Here is a 21577-nt window from a genome sequence, read left to right on the forward strand (position 1 = left end):
GGGAGCAGCAGAGCCCAGACCTCAACACAGACGGTAGAGATTAGAGTAGACCTGAGAGAGAGGAGCAGGGGAGAGCAGAGCCCAGACCTCAACACAGACGGTAGAGATTAGAGTAGCCTGAGAGAGAGAGGAGCAGGGGAGAGCAGAGCCCAGACCTCAACACAGACGGTAGAGATTAGAGTAGACCTGAGAGAGAGAGGAGCAGGGGAGAGCAGAGCCCAGACTCAACACAGACGGTAGAGATTAGATAGACCTGAGAGAGAGAGGAGCAGGGGAGAGCAGAGCCCAGACCTCAACACAGACGGTAGAGATTAGAGTAGCCTGAAGAGAGAGGAGCAGGGGAGAGCAGAGCCCAGACCTCAACACAGACGGTAAGAAGAGTAGACCTGAGAAGAGAGGAGCAGGGGAGAGCAGAGCCCAGACCTCAACAACGACGGTAGAGATTAGTAGACCTGAGAGAAGAGGAGCAGGGGAGAGCAGAGCCCAGACCTCAACACAGACGGTAGAAGAGTAGACCTGAGAAGAGGAGCAGGGGAGAGCAGAGCCAGACCTCAACACAGACGGTAGAGATTAGATAGACCTGAGAAGAGAGGAGCAGGGGAGAGCAGAGCCCAGACCTCAACACAGAGCACAGCCACGCAGTAGAGGCAGAACCATCAAGATAACCAGGCATCTCCGAGCCAGAGGTTTCAGGGTCTGTGAGGGTAGCGGATCCTGGTGGAGATAAAGGTAGAAGACCAGAGGAGGTGTGCTGACCTGGGAACCCACCCCGGGTAACTCGAAATGAACAAGACAGTTCCAGTTAACAAAGTTTACTTAATATAGAACACACTAAAGGTAGCCATTACATCAAGGCAGTCATCGACGACCAGACTCCTTGCGATGCGCACCTTGACTGGTGATAGCCCGAACAGAAATATAGGATACTAAACATGACTTAACACGCGGGCCTTCATCTCTGGTTAGGGGCCGGAGCTGCCTGGCTGGGCAGCTGGGGTCTGACTGGGCTCCCCTGGCGAGGTAGAGCTGTTACTCTATGCTCTCCAGCTCTCCTCCTCTCCAACGCTAACGGCCCGGGAGCCGCTCTAATCCCACCAGATATGAGGAGTGCCCAGAGTCCTGACAAAGCATTCCACAGATAAAGAGGCTGAGGATCACAGGGATGCCTCGGAATTCCCACCGATTGGAAGAGGAGGAGTGTGGGGGTGGAGGGGGGAGGGGGTGATGGAGAAACGCTTTCTTTCTTCCTTGGCATGAGAACTTGACTAGGTGTCTCTCTCCTGTGGAGGGGGGGGGGGGGTCTTGTTTCTCTATCCTCTTGCTCTCCTCTTCACTCTCAGCTCCTCCTCCCTTTTTCTCTCTCCCCGCTTCCTTTGTGTCTGGTGTGCCCACAGGGACATTTCCCCAAATACAAACCAGACCTCGTCCTCAGTCCGTCCGTCAGCTACTCTCACTTAGAGATGTCTGTATAGTCTGTATAGGTACAGTACACCCACCCACACACAGCACCGCCTTGCGCCCTCCTGCATAGCCATATGGGTGAGGTGTGTACCTGCGCTCCTGGCAGACTGGCTGCGCTGGGGGAGTTTCTTGTCGTTTTGGGGCTCCAGGATGTCTCGGTACTTGGACACCATGAGAACAGAGATGAAGTAAACCACGGCCAGGGCCAAGAACTGAGCCTGCTTACTGTCCTCCTTTACCAAAACACACACAACATGCAACACAGCTATAATACAGTACACCACCAGTCTGTAATATGTTTGAATACGTACAGATGTAGGATCTTAATTTGATCACCCTGTTTCAGAAGAACTTTCCTGCAATGCAGGATTTTTTTACTTGTAGTGTATTTGAGGTTTTAATAAGGCTTCTGAAATGTGTAATTTCCACTTTGAAATTTCAGACTTGATTTTATAAACACCTACAAAAATGTAATAATAATACACATTTCCTGTTGCTGCAGGAACAGTTTCCTCTGTAGCAAACTGGCTCAAATTAAGAATCTACATCTTCACAGTATAAAAAGAAAGAAAATGGGATCTTCCAAAAAGACAGCAATAACAAGTTTTTGCAATGCATAGCTGCTGTTATTTATTTGAAAAGTTGACTCGTTTCAACCTCAGTCTTTATCAAAGCTTTGTAAACTCACGATATCTCTGAAGACCACAGCTCTGAGGCGGTTGATGTCCATTTCCTGAAGGAGACAGTCCATGTCTCTGATGGGAGACATCCCTCCTGTCACAACAGCAACAGGGCTCTGCAGGGGTATTACACACGCACATACAGACACGCAGGCAAGCACACAGACAGACAAGACACACACATAATAATGTAAGCACCTATTGCTGGTTAATGCTGAACACACCATCATCAGTTTTTATACTCTACCCACTGTCCAAAACTAGACTTCTCTGTAAGTCGAAGACATCACAAATGATAACTGATTGTCATGGAATGTGTATGTGTTAGCAGAGGTCAACCACMACGGCCCATTCCACCATCAGTAGCCCGAGTGTTGAAAATCAACCCATGGGAAGTGTATAGTTGGCCAGTCCACATACAGTACAGTATTTGCCCCATTCAGCAGGATGTTGTGTATCCCCTTGAGACTCAKACCCATAACATAATGGGTTTACCATAGAGCCACTCACTGCATAATGAATGAGATTTTACACACTGGTTTCAGGAAGAAAAACCGTTGTTTTTTTTGTTTTTTTACTGGAAGTCACCATATCAAATCAAAAGGCCAACAATGACAAAGGGCCTTGTCTAGTGTAACATAACAGCAGGCAAAGTAATGCAATAAGATATCAGCTAATGCAATAATAACTCTCTGCTATTACATAGGGAGGACCACAAAGGGATGGGTTCCTGCAGGGGAATTATTAGGACGCAACACAAGACAAAGGATGACTTAGAGGGATGCTTACAATTCACTAAGTGCAGTGATCCTATTCAACTAATATACAGGAGGAGAAATGTCATAAATGATGGTGTTTCTCCATGTCTGCTAGGGAGATTGGGAAATGTACAAAAAATTAAAAATGTAAATGTTTTACTAGAAAGTCAAGATTCCCGAAATGACAGAAAGAGGAGAGGGAGGGAGAAGTGTGGGGGGGGGTAGAAGAGAGAGTCTGTGACTCAGTGAGGAGGGATGATACTACTTGCCTGCGCGGGCATGGACTTGGCGGCTCCCATGAGGCTGTGCACGGCTTGCTGGCCGCGGGCGCTGTCCTGGCTGGGCTTGAAGTGAGAGTGCTGCTGACATTCCAGACAGTTCCTCACAGCCATGGCACACACTGCAGAGAGAGATGAGAGAATGAGAGAGACGTATTGGGAGGAGAGAATGAGAGATGCGGAGATATGAGAGATAAGTCAAGAGAAAATAGGCTGTACACAATAATATGAAGATGTTATCACAGGTGCAGCAAAATGCTTATGTTTCAGCTCCAACGTGCAGTAATACCTAACAATACAAAAACACAAATCCAAAAGGAAAGAATGAAGGCATATCAGAATGAGCCATGTCTGAGTCCGGAATATAAATTATATGTATATGATGTGTAAAAACATGATGGACAATATATGAATAGAAAAGGTGTGTACAGCAGAATGTTATTAGGATGAGCCTTGACTGAGATAAGTATATACATATGAAGTGTGGTTAAACAGTATTAAACATTATTAAAGTGACCAGTGTTCATTGACTATGTACAAGGCAGCAGTGTCTAAGTGCAGGGTAGAGGTACGGGTGGTAGCCAGCTAGTAACAGTGCTTAAGGTTGCAGGGTTGAGTACCGGGTGGTAGGTCAGCTATGTAACAGTGTCTAAGGGGCAGGGAGAGTACCGGTGGTAGCCAGCTAGTAACGTGTCTAAGGTGCAGGGTAGAGTACAGGGTGGTAGTCAGCTAGTACAGTGTCTAAGGTGCAGGGTTGAGTAGTACCGGTGGTAGTCGGCTAGAAACAGTGTCTAAGGGCAGGGTTAGAGTACGGGTGGTAGCAGTTAGTAACAGTGTCTAAGGTGCAGCGGGTTATGAGTACCGGGTGGTAGCCAGCTATAAACAGTGTTCCAGGTGCAGGGTTGGGTACCGGATGGTAGTCGGCTACGAAACAGTGTCTAAGGTGCAGGGTTGAGTACCAGGTGGTAGTCAGCTAGTAATAGTGGACTAAGTCAGGGCAGGTGTAGAGTACCGGTGGTAGCCAGCTAGTAAAGTGTCTAAGAGGCAGGTGAGTACCAGGTGGTAGTCAGCTAGTAATAGTACTAAGTTCAGGGCGGGGTGAGTACCAGGTGGTAGTCAGCTAGTAATAGTGACTAAGTTCAGGCAGGGTTGAGTACCAGTGGTAGTCAGCTAGTAATAGTGACTAAGTTCAGGGCAGGGTTGAGTACCAGGTGGTAGTCAGCTAGTAATAGTGACTAAGTTAGGGCAGGGTTGAGTACCAGGTGGTAGTCAGCTAGTAATAGTGACTAAGTTCAGGCAGGGTTGAGTACCAGGTGGTAGTCAGCTAGTAATAGTGACTAGTTCAGGCAGGGTTGAGTACCATCGTGATAGTCAGCTAGTAATAGTGACTAAGTTCAGGGCAGGGTTGAGTACCAGGTGGTAGTCAGCTAGTAATAGTGACTAAGTTCAGGGCAGGTTACTGGGCGGAGGTCAGCTAGTGGTGACTATTTAACAGTCTGATGGCCTGGAGATAGAAGCTGTTTTTCAGTCTCTCGGTCCCAGCTTTGATGAACCTGTACTGTAACTGCCTTCTAGATGGTAGCGGGGTGAACAGACCGTGACTGAGGTGCTTGATAATCTTCTTGTCCTTGCTTTCACACTGGGTGCTGAAGATGTCCAGGAGGAAGGCACACTGCCACTGGTGAAGAATTGGGCTGGAAGGCACTGTGGCTGTGGACAGTGCAGTTGCCGTACCAGGCGGTGATAAAGCCTGACTGGATGCTCTCAATGGTGCATCTGTAGAAGTTTATGAGGGTCTTAGGGGCCAAGCAGAATTTCTTCAGCCTGCTGAGCTTGAAGAGGCGCTGTTGCGCCTTCTTCACCACACTGTCTGTGTGGATGGACCATTTCAGATTGTCAGTGATGTGTACGCTGAGGAACTTTTACCCTCTCCTCTACGGTCCCGTCAATGTGGATGGGGGCGTGCTCTCTCTGCTGTCTGCAGAAGTCCACGATCAGCTCCTTCATATTGTTGACGTTGAGGAAGAGGTTATTTTCCTGGCACCACTTCTCCAGGGCCCTCACCTCCTCCCTGTAGGTTGACTCATCGTTGTTGGTAATCAGGCCTACCACTGTTGTGTCGTCTGCAAACGTGATGACTGAGTTGAAGAAGTGCGTGGCCACGCAGTCATGGGTGAACAGGGAGTACAGGAGGGGGCTGAGCACGCACCTTTGTGGGGCCCCTGTGTTGAGGATCAGCGTAGTGGAGGTGTTGTTGCCTACCTTCACCACCTGGGGGCAGCCCTTCAGGAAGTCCAGGGGTGAAGTAGTGAGAGAACGAGCAACCAAAAAATCAAGACAGGAGGAGAGAGAGAAGCCGAGAGAAGAGAGAATTGGGGAGAGACAGAAAGTGAGAAGTGAGGCGCGGTTGAGAAAGAGAAAGAATTGAWCTCTCCAGGAACAAGGTCCAGTCCACCTGGACAACAGCGTTCACCTCTTCCCTCACTGCTCCCCTAGCCCCAACACTAGTTCACACTTGCCGATTAATTAGGGCCGATTTCAAGTTTTCATAACAATGGTAAATTGGTATTTTTGGACGTTTTTTTTTTTTTACACCTTTATTTAACTAGGCAAGTCAGTAAAGAACACATTCTTATTTTCAATGACGGCCTAGGAACGGTGGGTTAACTGCCTTGTTCAGGGGCAGAACAGATTTTTACCTTGTCAGCTCGGGGATTCAATCTTGCAACCTTACGGTTAACTAGTCCATCACTCTAACCACCTGATTACATTGCACTCCACGAGGAGCCTGCCTGTTACGCGAATGCAGTAAGAAGCCAAGGAAAGTTGCTAGCTAGCATTAAACTTATCTTATAAAAAACAATCAATCATAATCACTAGTTAACTACACATGGATGATGATATTACTAGTTTATCTAGCGTGTCCTGCGTTGCATATAATCGATGCGGTGGCATTCGCGAAAAAGGACTGTCGTTGCTCCAACGTCTACCTAACCATCAACATCAATGCCTTTCTTAAAATCAATACACAAGTATATATTTTTAAACCTGCATATTTACTTAATATTGCCTGCTAACATGAATTTATTTTAACTAGGGTAATTGTCTCACTTCTCTTGCAACAGAGCCAGGGTATATGCAGCAGTTTGGCCACCTGGCTCGTTGCGAACTAATTTGCCAGAATTTTACGTAATTATGACATAACATTGAAGGTTGTGCAATGTAACAGGAATATTTAGACTTATGGATGCCACCCGTTAGATAAAATACGGAACGGTTCCGTATTTCACTGAAAGAATAAACGTTTCATTTTCGAAAAGATAGTTTCCGGATTCGACCATATTAATGACCAAAGGCTCGTATTTCTGTGTGTTATTATGTTATAATTAAGTCTATGATTTGATAGAGCAGTCTGACTGAGACTTGGAGTAGTTGTTCCCCTTGCTCTGCAAGGGCCGCGGCTTTTGTGAAGCGATGGGTAACGATGCTTCGAGGGTGGCTGCTGTCAATGTGTTCCTGGTTCGAGCCCAGGTAGGGGCGAGGAGAGGGATGGAAGCTATACTGTTACACTGGCAATACTAAAGTGCCTATAAGAATATCCAATAGTCAAAGGTATATGAAATAGAAATGGTATAGAGAGAAATAGTCCTATAATTCCTATAATAACTACAACCTAAAACTACTTACCTGGGAATATTGAAGACTCGTGTTAAAAGGAACCACCAGCTTTCTCATGTTCTCATGTTCTGAGCAAGGAACTTAAACGTTAGCTTTTTTTACATGGCACATATTGCACTTTTACTTTCTTCTCCAACACTTTGTTTTTGCATTATTTAAACCAAATTGAACATGTTTCATTATTTATGAGGCTAAATTGATTTTATTGATGTATTATATTAAGTTAAAATAAGTGTCCATTCAGTATTGTTGTAATTGTCATTATTACCAATACATTAATTATTTTTGATTTTTTGTAATTAAATTATTATTATTATTGTTATTTTTATTTTTTTAAATATTTTTTATTTTAAAATCGGCCGATTGATCGATATCGGCTTTTTTTGGTCCTCCAATAATCGCTATCGGTATCGGCGTTTAAAAATCATAATCGTCCAACCTCTAGTTCACACTGTATCCAAGGTCACACTAGATCTCCCTGTATCCAAGGTCACACTAGTTCTCCCTGTATCCAAGGTCACACTAGATCTCCCTGTATCCAAGGTCACACTAGATCTCCCTGTATCCAAGGTCACACTAGTTCTCCCTGTATCCAAGGTCACACTAGTTCTCCCTGTATCCAAGGTAACACTAGTTCTCCCTGTATCCAAGGTAACACTAGTTCTCCCTGTATCCAAGGTAACACTAGTTCTCACTGTATCCAAACCCTGCATGGGGTTCATTCAATATTGGATGTCAATGGTGCCTCACTGCATGTGGGTCTTGCCTGGGTAACAAACTACCTCACAGAACATGAGGTAAAATATCCACTGTTTGATAACTTCAGATAGGTTTCTGGCTCCTGCCACGGCAAGGGGGCATTTTWAAAAAWTTTAATATGATATATTGCAGTGCTATATTCCAAGCGCCGCTTTCTATTTTGCTTTCTATCCTTCTTTTATCCCCTCCCTCGTTTCTGTATTTGACAACTGACAAATGTCAACTCTGAACCATCTAGATTAGACGTGGAAGTATTTAATCTGGAATGGTCTGGAGTTTTACATTAAGGCCTTCAGGAGAGGCAGTGTGTGTGTTTGTGTGCCTGTGTGTGTGTAAGTTCCCCTTTGAAACCTTGTTACAGTCTACCCAAATCAGATTACTGCACCAGCAACAGGGAAAGAATACCTCATCAAAAATTAATCTCATAACGGCAGCTCTCTAAAAGCAGGCATGTGCTACGACAACATCACTCTCCACCGAGCTCCCCACCAATGAGAATGGCCGTTGGGATAAACACAGGGGAAAAAACGCGACTGGCTATCAGCTGAACAAGGTGGCGTACAGGGCGACCATTTTGTTTACGAGCTAGTTTGTAAGGAGTATTTAAAAGCAAAAATGGATACCRGAGCACRGCCCATTACCCAAATGGAGCAGATGGTTTAAATCACCATGCATAGTCTTACTGTACTAGGGAGCTTAGGAGTTGGATRAGGGGTGGGTTGGAGGTTGGWTAAGGTGGTTGGTGTAATGTAGTGCCTGAATAAAATGAATAATGTAAAGCATTTGAAGTATATTTTATTCAGCTAGCAGAGCAGGGGTCTAGCCGTGTCTCGGAGCTGTCACTGGGTTACTTTAATAGACTGGAACATGAGGCAGAGAAAGAGAGCGAGAGAGAGGCAGGCCTAGSGCTACAGCCAGGGCCATTACGGGGGAATCGACTAATCATAGGCGGCCATTTTAGAGTGTTGCAGCGCAGAGGGGTTATAATAACAAGATAAGAGAGGGCTGCTACGAGCCAAGAGAGAGAGCGAGAAAGAGAGAGGATACACTGTGGAGAGCTTTGGCAGCTCAGGCTGCTATTAGAGTCTACTGCAGTCTGATATAGAGGGGGATCGATAAAAAGWGGTGAATGAGGAGGAAAAGGGTGAGAAAAGGAGGAAGTGAAGGGAGAAGGAGGAAGAAGGAGGAAGTAAAGGGAGAAGGAGGAAGTGAAGGGAGAAGGAGGAAGTGAAGGGAGAAGGAGGAAGTGAAGGGATGAGGAAAACAGGGAAACTAGAAGGGAAGACATGTAAAGAACAGAACAGGAAGAGAAGATGGGAATGGGGAGAGGAGATGTGAAGAGATGGAAAAGACCAGATGGGATGGACGAGAAGAGAGAGGCAGAGAGGTTCTTCCATACGTACCCAGGCGAAGGCTCTGTCTGAGGATACCGCCAGAGGACATGTTCTTCTCAGCCTCGATCTCGGTGAAGTTGAGGGAGGAGGCGAAGATCAGAACATCCACCAGGTTGATGAGGCGCTGCAGGAAGGTGACCGACGCCTCCACCGACAGACCCTGGGACGGCTCAATGTTCTCCAGATCATGCTGAGGAGAAGAAGAGGSACAAACACCACCATCACTAGCATCATTACTGTCAAATCCAAACTAAATTATGACATGTAGCTATTAGTCAACTTAGGGACCATGTTTGGTAAGAAAGGAAATGGTTCAACGTCTGCWGAGCAACATCATCTYGTCAATTCAATTTCCACTCTGTCCATTTCAGATATCAATCAGATTAAATCCTCATTGAATTCAATCYCGTCTTTGAATCTAATTATGATGGAATTGACCCCTGCTGTAGCCACAGCCATCAGTCCATAYTGGACATGGTTTCTAGTGTAAATGGTAAAGGGARTGGTATGGAGGGGAGACAGACAGAGGCCCACAGGTCCATCAGGGTTTATGTTATACTGGAGTGCTACTGTCACTGGGGTCAGACAGTACAAAAACACACTAACCATGTTAGCACTGGCCAACTGTAGTCTAATGTGATTGGAGAAAGGTTAACGGGGATGGATGGACAGGGATAACCTCCTGTGGGTGGCCATACACATACACCAGAGACAGACAGACACACACACCAGACAGACACACCAGACAGACAGAGACAGACACACCAGGCAGACAGACACACCAGACAGACAGACAGAGACAGACACACCAAACAGACAGACAGAGACACCAAACAGACAGACAGAGACAGACAAGACAATACACACCAGACAGACCAGACACAGCATACACACCAGACAGACCAGACAGACAGACACACCAGACACAACAGACCGACACAACAAACAGAGTGTCTCTCACTGAGGAGGATGTGGCAGCTGAAAGGAGGGGCAGGATGCCTCCACAGGCCATGATGAGGTTGTCCACCACCTGAGAGATGAGGTGTACTGTGTTGTGGACAAAGACCACATTCTCACTGCTGTTCACAAAGTCCATCACCGTCTTAGTGGAGTGACTGGGAGAGAGGAGACGGTAAAATTACACGGAGGTACATAGACACAATCAATGCCTTCAGTGCCTTCAGAAAGTATTCATACCCCTTTATATTCCACATTTTGTTGGGTTACAGCCTGAATTCAAAATTGATCAAATATATTTTTTCCCCTCACCCATCTAGACACAATATCCTATATAGACAAACGGAAAAAATGTTTTTAGAAATGTTTCCTAATTTATTGAAAATTAAATACAGAAATATCTAATTGACATAAGTATTCACACTCCCTTGTCAACACTTTATAGAAGCACCTTTGGCAGCGATTACAGTTGTGAGTGTTTCTGGGTAAAGAGCTTTGCACACCTGGATTGTACAACATTTGACCATTATTCTTTTCAAAATTATTCAAGCTCTGTCAAGTTGGTTGTTGATCATTGCTAGACAACCATTTTCAGGTCTTACCATAGATTTTCAAGCAGATTTAAGTTAAAACTGTAACTAGGCCACTCCGAAACATTCAATGTCATCTTGGTAAACAACTCCAGTGTATATTTGGCCTTGTGTTTTAGGTTGTTGTCCTGCTGAAAGGTGAATTCATCTCCCAGTGTCTGGTGGACAGCAGACTGAACCATGTTTTCCTCTAGGACTTTGCCTGTGCTTAGCTCGTTCTGTTAAGTTTTATCCTGAATCCCCCCCAGGCCTTAACGATTAAAAGCTTGCTCATAACATGATGCAGCCACCACTATGCTTGAAATTCTGTATTTGTATTCAGGAGAAAAAGTGAATTACTTTAGCACATTTTTTGCAGTATTACTATAGTGCCTTGTTGCAAACAGGATGCCTGTTTTGGAATATTTTGTATTCTGTACAGGCTTCCTTCTTTTCACTCTGTCATTTAGGTTAGTATTGTAGAGTAACTACAATGTTGATCCATCCTCGGTTTTCTCCTATCACAGCCATTAAACTCTGGAACGGTTTTAAAGTCACCATTGGACTCATGGACTCTCATTCACTGCTTGACTGAGGGGTCTCACAGATAATTGTATGTCTGGAGTACATAGCGCAGGTAGTCAAAAAATCATGTTAAACACTATTATTGCACACAGAGTGAGTCCACGCAACTTATTATGTGACTTACTAAGCACATTTTTTCTCCCGGTCGTATTTAGGCTTGCCATAACAAAGGGGTTGAACACCCACTGACTGACTCGAGACGTTTCAGCTTTTCATTATTTATTCATTTGTTTAAAAAAAATCCAGTTTGACATTATGGGATACTGTGTGTAGGCTAGTGACACAAAATCTCAATTTTAAATTCAGGCTGTAACTCATCAGAATGTGGAAAAAGTCAAGGGGTGTGAATACTTTCTGAAGGCACTGTAGCTATTCAGGTTTTTTTTCAACCCTTATTTTACAAGGTAAGTTGACTGAGAGCACATTCTCATTTACAGCAACGACCTGGAGATCACAATGTTTGCATGACAGACTGTATTTTTTGTTGTAAGTTAGTGAGTTGGAAAGTCACCTGTCCGGCAACCATTCTAGTGTTAGAAATCAGATCAAAATGCTACGCAATTCTCCATGTATTTCAACCAATTCCCCTCCTTTACCTCCTCCACATCTGCACGTCAGTCTCGATGGAGAAGAGCAGGTCTGATGAGTCAGTGCGCTGGTGCATGTGAGACCAACGGAACTCTGGAATACGGAACATGGTGGAGCGAGCGGAGGAGCTGCTCTCGCTGGCCTGGCCTCCTGGCCACGGCTGCAGCCGGTCGCCCTGAGGAACTTCCTGTGGTACAGCACTCAGGACGGTTAGCAGCAGCATTTGCATTAGCCATATATATAAACAGGATTAGCTTAAACCAAGGAGTAGCTTTGGCTTCAGCATTAGCCATATAAATATAAACAGGATTAGCTTCAGCCCTACCCAATCTACATAACTGTACATTATAAAGCACTTATCGTGAAAGACACAATATACATGTAAATACATGTTAGACCAGTAAATAGATGAAAGCAGTGATGACATACAGGATGGAGGTCTCCTTTAGCTCCAGTCTCTCTGTTGTCTGAGGCCACACTGGACACATCCAGCCTGGCAATGGTGATCTCTTTGGTCTTGGTGGCAGAGCCGGGCCCTCTCTGCTGCACTGTCTTTCCCTGCCTCCAACAGCAGTAGCAGTGGCTACCTTCGGAGAGGTATCAGTCCTGGTGCTGGGGGCCTCTGTGGGCCCCTGGGGCTTCTGGCTGGACCGCCTTGGTGCTGGGGGCCTCTGCTGGTGCTACAGCCTGTGAGGTGTCAGATTTAGAGACAGTGGCCCCTACTGCTGTTGGTGGTAGTATGGCCTCAGGGCTGTAGGGGGCGATGTTGTGGACTCTAAAGGCTGCTGTGCTGGCTCTGTGCTGGTGGGGTCGGTGCCTGGTGCAGACGGGTCCAGTCAATCTCCTCCATTTTAGGGGGTTGTGTCTGACTCTCCTCAGGTACAGAAGCAGGTGGTGTCTCTTGACTTTCCACTGCTGACTTTGTGACCTCGGCAACACTCTCCTCTTCCTTCTTCTTTTCAGTTTTAACCCTCCTCTGTCTTCACTCTCTGTCTTCACCTCCTCTGTCTTCACCTCCTCTGTCTTCACCTCCTCTGTCTTCACCTCCTCTCCACCAGCGGCGGAGACAAAAGAGGATTCCTCCATGCTGTCGTCAGTGGAGCTGGGTCGGACCTGGTCACTGACTGACTGGACAGATGCCCCGACTGCTGACCCCTCCGCCACGCTGCCCTTCTGGCAGGCCGAGATCACAGCAGAGACCTGTTCCTCCAGTTGCTTTGCCAGTTCCGGTTCCTTGGGTTCGTTCAGGGAATCTTCAGACATAAGAACGTCGGCGGCTTTGTAGCTGTGCTTTTCTGACCCCTTCTCTCCATCCGTTTGAGGTCTTACTACTTTGTCGGTATCAGATGTTTTAGCATCGTCGCTTGTTTCTGTTTTAGCCACCTTCGCGTCATCAGTTTCTGGCTTGGTCRCTTCGCCTGTTTCAGCTGTGCTAGCTGCTGCAGCACCATCAGTCTTGTCTGTGGCGGTCTCAGTCTCAGCCATGGCCTCAACGGTCTTACTGCTGACTTTATCCTCAGTAAGTTTAGCTTCAGTCTCCCGTGTAGTAGCTTCAGCTCTGTCACCAGCACCTCCTCTCTGATCCTCAGAGATCTGATTCTGGACCTGCTGTAGTTCCTCATTATCCTCTTCTTCAGCTCTGGCCAGCATGTTGGACACCGTTATGGGTGCTTGACCCCTCTGACTTCTATCTCCTTCTCTCTCTGGAGGGCTGGGGGTGGAGGCAGAAGCTGTTGAGGTTGCTGAGGGAGGGGTAGTGCTGGGAGACTCCTGGTTCTGGGGGACCCCCTCTGGGTCAATGGTGAGCTCGATCACGGTGGAGGGTGCGGTCTCCTCCCCCTGATCCCTGTTGGTCCGGAGCTGGCCCAGCATCTCAAAGTCTCGGCTGGTCCCGGAAATAGTCCGAATACCAGCCGCATTTCCCTCGGAGCCCAGTCTCTGGTACTGACGGAACATACGGGCCAGGTTATCCTTGTGCTGCTCAAAGGTCACCTGCAAACATAAACAATAAACAAAGCAAAGCATTAGTTTTGTTTGACAGGCGCTACAACAATCTTTAGACCAGATTTTACCTACATAGATAATAGATGTTTTACATTGTAGTCATTTAGCAGAACTTTAGACCAGATTTTACCTACATAGATAATAGATGTTTTACATTGTAGTCATTTAGCAGAACTTTAGACCAGATTTTACCTACATAGATAATAGATGTTTTACATTGTAGTCATTTAGCAGAACTTTAGACCAGACTTTACCTACATAGATAATAGATTTTTTTTACACTTTAGTCATTTATCCAGAGCGACTTACAGGAGCAATTTGGGTTAAGTGCCTTGCTCAACATCACATTGATAGATTTTTCACTTAGTCGGCTCGGGGAGTCGAACCAGTGACCTTTCGGGTTACTAGCCCAATGCTCTTAACCACTAGGCTACCTGCCACCCCCATTGACTGAGGGTCAGTGACATGTCCAGAGTATCATCTCGTCACCATCTGGGAGTCTATAGAGAACAATTATCCGCTGTGGCATTTGAGGAAGAGACAATCACCCATCCATGTTAGCAGTCATAGATTAGTTAGTAGATATTGTAAAGTGTGTGTCTGCCATTTGAACAGCGTCCGTGTGTCATCGGCAAATCATCACTCTCCTAATTTAAGGCCCTGCCTTAATCACTGTGGCTCTGAGGACAGAAAGTCAAAGGGGGGTAAAGAGGGAGAAAATACATCCAAACTAGATCATCTACGCTGCTAAGAACATTTAACTAAGAACATTTAGAGAGAGAGAGACAGAGAGAGACAGAGAGAGACAGACAGAGAGAGACAGACAGACAGAGACAGACAGAGAGAGACAGACAGAGAGAGACAGACAGAGAGAGACAGAGAGAGACAGAGAGAGACCCTAACTATTTGTAATTAATTAGGCGTTAGTCATTAATGTTCTAAATTAGATGGCTACAAGGCTGGTCATTCATCTTCTGGTACTGGGTTGGCTGTGATTGTTAATCCATATCTGTTTTCTCAGAGTAGAAAAGTAAAGAGGCCTTTCTAAACGCACTGATAGTAACGGCCTTCTCTCTCCGGTTTAACGATCACAGTCTAGTGACTTAGCCTTCTCCCCCCCGCCATTAGTTTCTGCTTCATTTGACATTTAGCATTTTTTACCAATTAAAAACATGCTGCATTGCATTCAAAGTAGAGCAGTACGACCATATGGAAACTACACTGGAGTGGTTAGTCAGTGGAATAACATCACACTGCGATGCAGTACATTAAAATGATGCATGTTGGCCTTAAATGGGTTTCTATAAAGATTGAATTACCATTAGAATGGGAGTACTGTACGGTATTTGAAACGGTGGTTAGCGTAGAGCTACGATAAGAGACCAGCAGCACTGGGTGGCCAAGGCATCAGTTAAGGCAGTCTGGTCTAATTTAATTCTAGTCCACGTCTTGGTTAGAGGTATGGAACATTTTTATGGTAGTGTAGGAAAACAGTGCAGGCTATTCTAACCTGACAGCTATTAGCTGGACACGCTGTCTGTAGCCAAATCATACAGCGCTGCAAATGGATCTTACAAATTGCATTATAAACAAAAATARWTGACAAACTGAAAACAAAAAAATAGGTTATCAAATTTCAATATCCCTCTAAACACCCCACCTGTAAACAAACTGTATTCTAATCCAGACATCTCATTTCAACTCAATATAATACAAAGTGACATCACAACGCAGACCAATCTGAAATCTGAATGCAATGTAGGGTTTGGCTGCWGTCCTCCATCCTTCTCTTAGACCATTTAACAACTGTTCAGAGATCAGTTTGGGCCCCAGACCRCAGGCTGTGTGGTGTGAGGCTGTGTGGCTCACCACTGGTCCAGGGAGACCTATAGCAGGTTAGGGCCTGGGAGTCCCATTGAGATCAATAGATAGGCGGCGACCACAAAACAAAGGGGAAATGGGGAAAGCCAGCGCGGCTCTAATCCAATTAGCTAAATGCAATTCCTCCCTCCTCCCAAATCAATGTTGTCTGTCTCTGCCTGCACTGCCTGCCGCAGTCCTGCCTGGACAGAACTCTTCCTTTCACTGTTTCGCGCTCTCTTTTTCCTCCCTCTCCCCCTTTCTTTTTCTTGTCCTCCCTTTCTCTCGCTCGCTCTCCTTTCCTAGATCAGTTTATCAGTTTCCCCTGATCATGTGAAGCAGGAATCCGAGCAGAGCACTGACTGGTGATGTCTTTGACTGGTGATGTCTTTGGGAACCAGAAGGGAGTCCATTAAGACCACATGGTTAAGGACAGCCAGACAGTTACATTGTCCTCCTATAGCGCACACAGTTGGGTTCCCAAGCTATGGGACAGGGTCCACAGGTGGGCCACCAGATACAGTCTCATTTGTTGAGGGAAACGAAGGTACTACGTAGATATCCCAATAACTCCCACCGCTCAGCCTCAGCAGTGAGGAACTTCTATACAATACACACTAGGCCTACAGTTTACCCTATGAGAAGTCCTGTAGACCGTCGTGTGTGTGTGTGTGTGTGTGTGTGTGTGTGTGTGTGTGTGTGTGTGTATCGTGCGTGTGAAGCAGCCCTGGTCAATGTTCTCCATGTCCTGCACTTCCCTCTCCTTTGTGGAGTGTCGCGATTGTTATCTCTGCATGAGGGTGAACAATAGAGAGAGAGGCTGGAGGCTACATCTCAACATGTTGAGTCTCAGTACTGGGAGGCTTTGTACTGTGGATCCATACTCCTTGTTCTTGTGACTGCTGCTCGTGAGAACTAGCGTCCACATTAGAGTAAACACACAGTTTGAATGTGTACAAGCTGCTATTGATCTAATAAGGCTACAAATAGACATGATTCAAATAGGACATATCTGAAGCCCCATCTGCTTCTTCTGCTTTACAGGCACTCCTGCACTAAGGTCTCTATCTGTTTAGTCGATCATTTCCACAAGGTGGATACTACAGAGAAGCTGACTGTTGAAGTAGAAGGGTATGGAGTCCTTCACACACTGATGACTGATTTACAATCTTCCTCAAATCCAACTATTGTGTGCAGAGCGGGAAGAAGGCATGTGTGTGTGTGTGTGTGTGTGTGTGTGTGTGTTGTGGGTTCAGCAGGCCCACTGCAGAAACATCTGCCTGGTCTGCTCACACTGCGGCACAAAGCCTGCTGCTGCCTTGGCTCAGATAAAGGACACACACAATTTGTGTACACACATGGGCGGCAACACACCAACACAATATTTGTTCAGTCATACAGAAAGGTGTGCATTCATCATACTTTTCATACACATGTCACCACCCACACAACCAACAGTTACACACAGGCGTGACTTTGACTGCACACACACAGGAATGCCAGACGGTCATACATGTCCAATTGCAACAAAGTCACCCGCAGTCCCAGTGCCAATCATATCATTCATATTATCCCAGGTGACCATTCAGGAGTCTGCAGCAGACTATAGGGAGATCTGTAAGTCACCTGAACTGGTGTCATCTAACTAGTGCTGCTTTAGCTCAGTCTGGGCAGGCAAAGGAAAGATGGAAGCAATTTCTGAAAATCTCCCTCTTCTCGCCCCTCTGCCATGATTTAAATATAGTAGTACGTCTATTACCACTACTGTAAATATGATGCAGGGTGAAAATCGGTCTTTTCCACCACTGAGTGTACAGGTTTGGTCATTATGATTAAAAAGAGCCTATAAGTCATTGTTTAATATCACCTTGTTTATCAGAATTACTGATTGAAAAGAGCAGGAGACTACATTAGGCAGAGGTGATTTCATTGTAATAATGTAAGTAAAATCAGTGATACAGGATTCAGTGTTCATGTAATAAATCAATGACTTAAAAACAAATTTATTTTTTGGGAAATGTATAAATTAATTTATGCAATTTTCATAAAAATTCACATAAGAACAGAGAGGCACTTTTTCAATTGCGTAATGTAGACAATGTAGAGGATAGATGCATAGGAGAAAAGGTGTGTGCATAGTATGTAGATATTTCTGAATGTGTGTCTGTATTTATCAGGATGCTCCCGGTGGGCTGGTTAATTGATGAGCCTTGTTTCTCTGATTGTTGAGGTGCAGCTAAGGTTGAATATTCAATGTGTTCAGAATAGGCTTTCTAGAAGCCTCAGAGCGAAGGAGAGACAATGTGTGGGTAGAGGGAGAGAGTGGTAGACACACACACACACACACACACACACCCCTGCAGCGTGGGAGGAGAGAGCAACAGTGACAACAGCTCTGGTGCTACAGGGTGGCAGGAAATCTATCAAACCGGACAATAAAATTGCAATTGAGTTTCTCCAGCTTTTTTTTTTTGAGCAAATGCATGTATCTGGATGGCTAGTGCCCGCCGCACCTACCCAATTCAGACTGCATGGACCCTCTGTGTGTGTGTGTGTGTGTGTGTGTGTGTGTGTGTGTGTGTGTGTGTGTGTGTGTGTGTTGTTGTGTTGTGTTGTGGTGTTGTGTGTGCGTGGGTGTGGTGCTGTTTTTAGATTAGTGCTGGGGCACTGTAAACAGAGCTAAGCAGCAAGAGCATTAATCTTGTGCAATTATGGGAAAAGGGCAATTACCATCTGTCCAGTACTGAAGAGAATGATCAATTCCTCTGCTCACTCGCACACTTTTTTGCACAGCGGCTGGTGTGGCAGTGTAGTAAAGTGAAACTACAGAACAGCGTGTGATTGTGGACATGTGCAACGTGCTACAGCAATAAGCTCGGGGCGACAMACAACCCTAAATACACAAGGTGTTATTTACAAATAAACAGTCACGTTGGGTTTGTTTTGTACTGCACAGGACTGATGTCAATTGGACAAGCCTATGACTTTTAACATGCGTCTTYGCATCCGCTCCCAGCTAATTTAAAAGGGTAATGTTTCTGCAAAACTATTTCTTTAATATACAATATATCAATAAATATGCGAAGAATCATTCATGGTGGGCTTTCATGGAGAATTATTTTTTTTTTTTAAAGGTCTCATGAGTAAATAAGATGCTGTGTATTTACTGTTATAGTCTACAGTGTAGAAAGCAATATTCGTGATTTAATGTTTAAGCTTGTGTAAAACTCTGAAGTGAAATAGTACCAATCATTTGTCTATCAACAGCTTTAGTACAAAATTACATCACAAAAAGGAAATTACTGAAAAATGACTGTCACGATAAGCCACTTAAAGTCCAAGGCAAAAATGCAGAAACGGCAGCAGAATAATTTGGAACAGTCTAGCCAGAATTGGCAGTGATGTTATTTTGTAGTTTTTTTTTCTTTTTTTCCCACAACTACATATTTACTCAGCACTGTCCTTACCAATGATATGMGAAATCCTTCAGTCAGATATGATAGTGGATACAAAATAATTTTTTCGCATACAACCTTTAGGTTGGATACACACGGACAGGGTTGAGGTGGGGTACGTAAATGTTGAGGTCGAGAGCTTTTGGTCTAGCAAATACTGTGCAACCAAGCCAACCAACTCCAGTCCTGAGGAGAGAGACAGAGCCAAATGGTGTAACTGTGCCCCCCAGTGGCCTTTATCCATCACTACATCCTCAGAACTCCATAGACATCCACCTCAACACAAAAATAGCCTAGTTTCCCCTCAACCAACCTCCAATCTGCCAAGCTTTATAAACCACCCACACCACAATCCGACGCCGACCAAATTACTTCACTGCCTTGGAACCTGGCACCGTAATCCAATATCAACAATTCATTTTTAAACAGCCTTTTTTAAATTGAGTTTCTGAAATAAGAAGAGCCGGTAGTTTATGTTTAACTAAAGAGTGGGAAACTCMATACATAAATAAATGACTAGAAGGGATGGAAGAGGAAAAAGAACTGATTCCATTAAGCCAGCACACTGCCGTTTTCACATCATAATCAGCACAAGATTTCCACCAGGCTGGATCTGATGGGCACCGAGAGAGAGGCACTTCTCTGTTAGTCAGTCACTATTAATCTACGAGTGGGTCACTGAGGCTAGGAGGGATCTTTGGACATTTCCTCTGAGACTGTTAYTATGTCAGGATCAAACTTAAACAAGGAAGCCCCTGACTGGTTGGATAGAGACTTGAGATAGATCTTGATAGCTGAGCGCCCTGGAGAACCTGAGGTAGGAGAAAGGGCAGCGAGGTGAGTGGAGTCTAATTTCAGAGTGCTAAAGAAAGAGAAAGTAAGAGGAGAGTGAAWGAGAGCGGGGGAGAGTGTGTGTGTGTGTTCACAAAATAATGAAAAAGAGAAAAGGACGTAGCTAAAAAGAGAAGAGAGAGAACAAATAGATTGGAAGAGCAAGAGAAAGAGTCGGCAATCCACAGAGACGTATAGAAACCTATCCAGAAGCCCTGCGTCTCTCCGTGAGACAGAGTTTGGTTGACCGTCTGACGGGGTTAATGAGCTCTCTGACCTTGGAGTGGGTGATGGACARGGTGTCCACCCACACGCGCCAGCCGCCCCACTCGTACTTGATGGCGTGGTAGAGCAGGATGCGGAASATGGCGTACACCATCTCAGTGACCTTCTGCTCCTCGCTGCTCTTGGGGTTGATGAAGCACAGAGAGAGCATCCAATCCTGCCACACCGAGCACTGCAGCAGGCTCCTGATAGACAAACACACAGAGATATGAGCGCTCCGAAGACTCAGTACTGTATGTGCGCGCATACACACAAACATAACACAAACATTTGCAAACAATTCTACATATACAGCACACTCATGTAGTGTACAGATACACAATATCACACATCTTCAAAACATCCTGTACTCTGAGCATATGAAGGACAAAGCTTGTTGGCCTCCTTGCAGTAAAGCCCCAGCATGGCGCCGGCATGAGGAACTGGGAGATGTAATCGGACAGGGGATGTATGCCAGGATAACATGTACTGAACTGAACCAGAGGGCTGTACTGAAGTGATATTGKTGCAGACCTGGGTTCAAATAGTATTTGTTTCCTTCCAAATACTCCCTAGAGTGGATTGATTGAGCGTGATTGAGGTTGCCTGGCGCAACTGAACCAATGGAATAGTCGCAAAACTGCAAAGCTCCGCCCACCTGGCACTCCAGGCGGGCTCAAGCAAACCCTCAAAGTATTTGAATGATTTCAAATTCTATTTGAACCCAGTTCTTGTTTAATGGTAGTTGTAGTGTAGTCCACTCCAGGGCTGAGTCGTTCCTTACCTCCTGTTATATTTGCTGTTATTGAACAGATTGATCATGTCTGACAGGAAGACCCTGTCGTAGTGTACTATGTAGTGTACTAGAATGTGGTGTACTTGGTAGTATACTTCAGAGCTGAGACGTTCCTTACCTCCTGTTATCTTTGCTGTTATTGAACAGTTTGATCATGTCTGACAGGAAGACCCTGCGCACCTCCATGCTCTCTGGGGAGAGGGGAGAGTTCTTCAGCAGGGCAGCGATCACCTTCAGGACCTCTGTCAAAACACAGGAAAACACRTTCTGTTAATGCCCCGTTACGGTGTCTGACATGGTTTAGTACACACAGACGCACTACTTTCCCTGCAGGGTTACTGACTCGGGTCGTACAGAACAGACGGTCAGCAGAGGAATGCAGAGAACAGACTGTTGTCTGTCATAGTATCATATCTTCATTAAAATAAGGAGTTTTTAATACCGATTCACCAAATAAGAAGTGATTAAGCAAGAGACAGAATCTGAGAATTCATTTAAATAAATGAATCAATTTAAATAAATTCTGATTGTTTTGAAAGTAGTATGAACATTGTGACATGCTACAATACTGATTTTAAAATATTTAAAAAATATCCTAATATTGATACCGAATAATACAATTTTACTCCCTATGAGTGATTCAAATTGTATATCCTAAAC

General features: G+C 45.2%; 1 protein-coding gene across 1 annotated transcript in view; it reads right to left on the reverse strand.

Moving 5' to 3' along the window:
- Window positions 1-21577, reverse strand: part of LOC111958301 (lipopolysaccharide-responsive and beige-like anchor protein) — a 226055-nt gene that overhangs the window by 115501 nt on the left and 88977 nt on the right. Inside the window, 13 exon segments of the mRNA XM_070437145.1 lie at window positions 1553-1694; window positions 2150-2257; window positions 3169-3299; window positions 9018-9198; window positions 9970-10123; window positions 11716-11894; window positions 12133-12171; window positions 12173-12271; window positions 12274-12528; window positions 12531-12685; window positions 12688-13699; window positions 20135-20327; window positions 21036-21159. Of these exon segments, the coding sequence (XP_070293246.1) occupies window positions 1553-1694; window positions 2150-2257; window positions 3169-3299; window positions 9018-9198; window positions 9970-10123; window positions 11716-11894; window positions 12133-12171; window positions 12173-12271; window positions 12274-12528; window positions 12531-12685; window positions 12688-13699; window positions 20135-20327; window positions 21036-21159 (2772 nt within the window).

Source organism: Salvelinus sp. IW2-2015, linkage group LG34 (genome assembly GCF_002910315.2).
Source record: "Salvelinus sp. IW2-2015 linkage group LG34, ASM291031v2, whole genome shotgun sequence".
NCBI lineage: Eukaryota > Metazoa > Chordata > Actinopteri > Salmoniformes > Salmonidae > Salvelinus > Salvelinus sp. IW2-2015.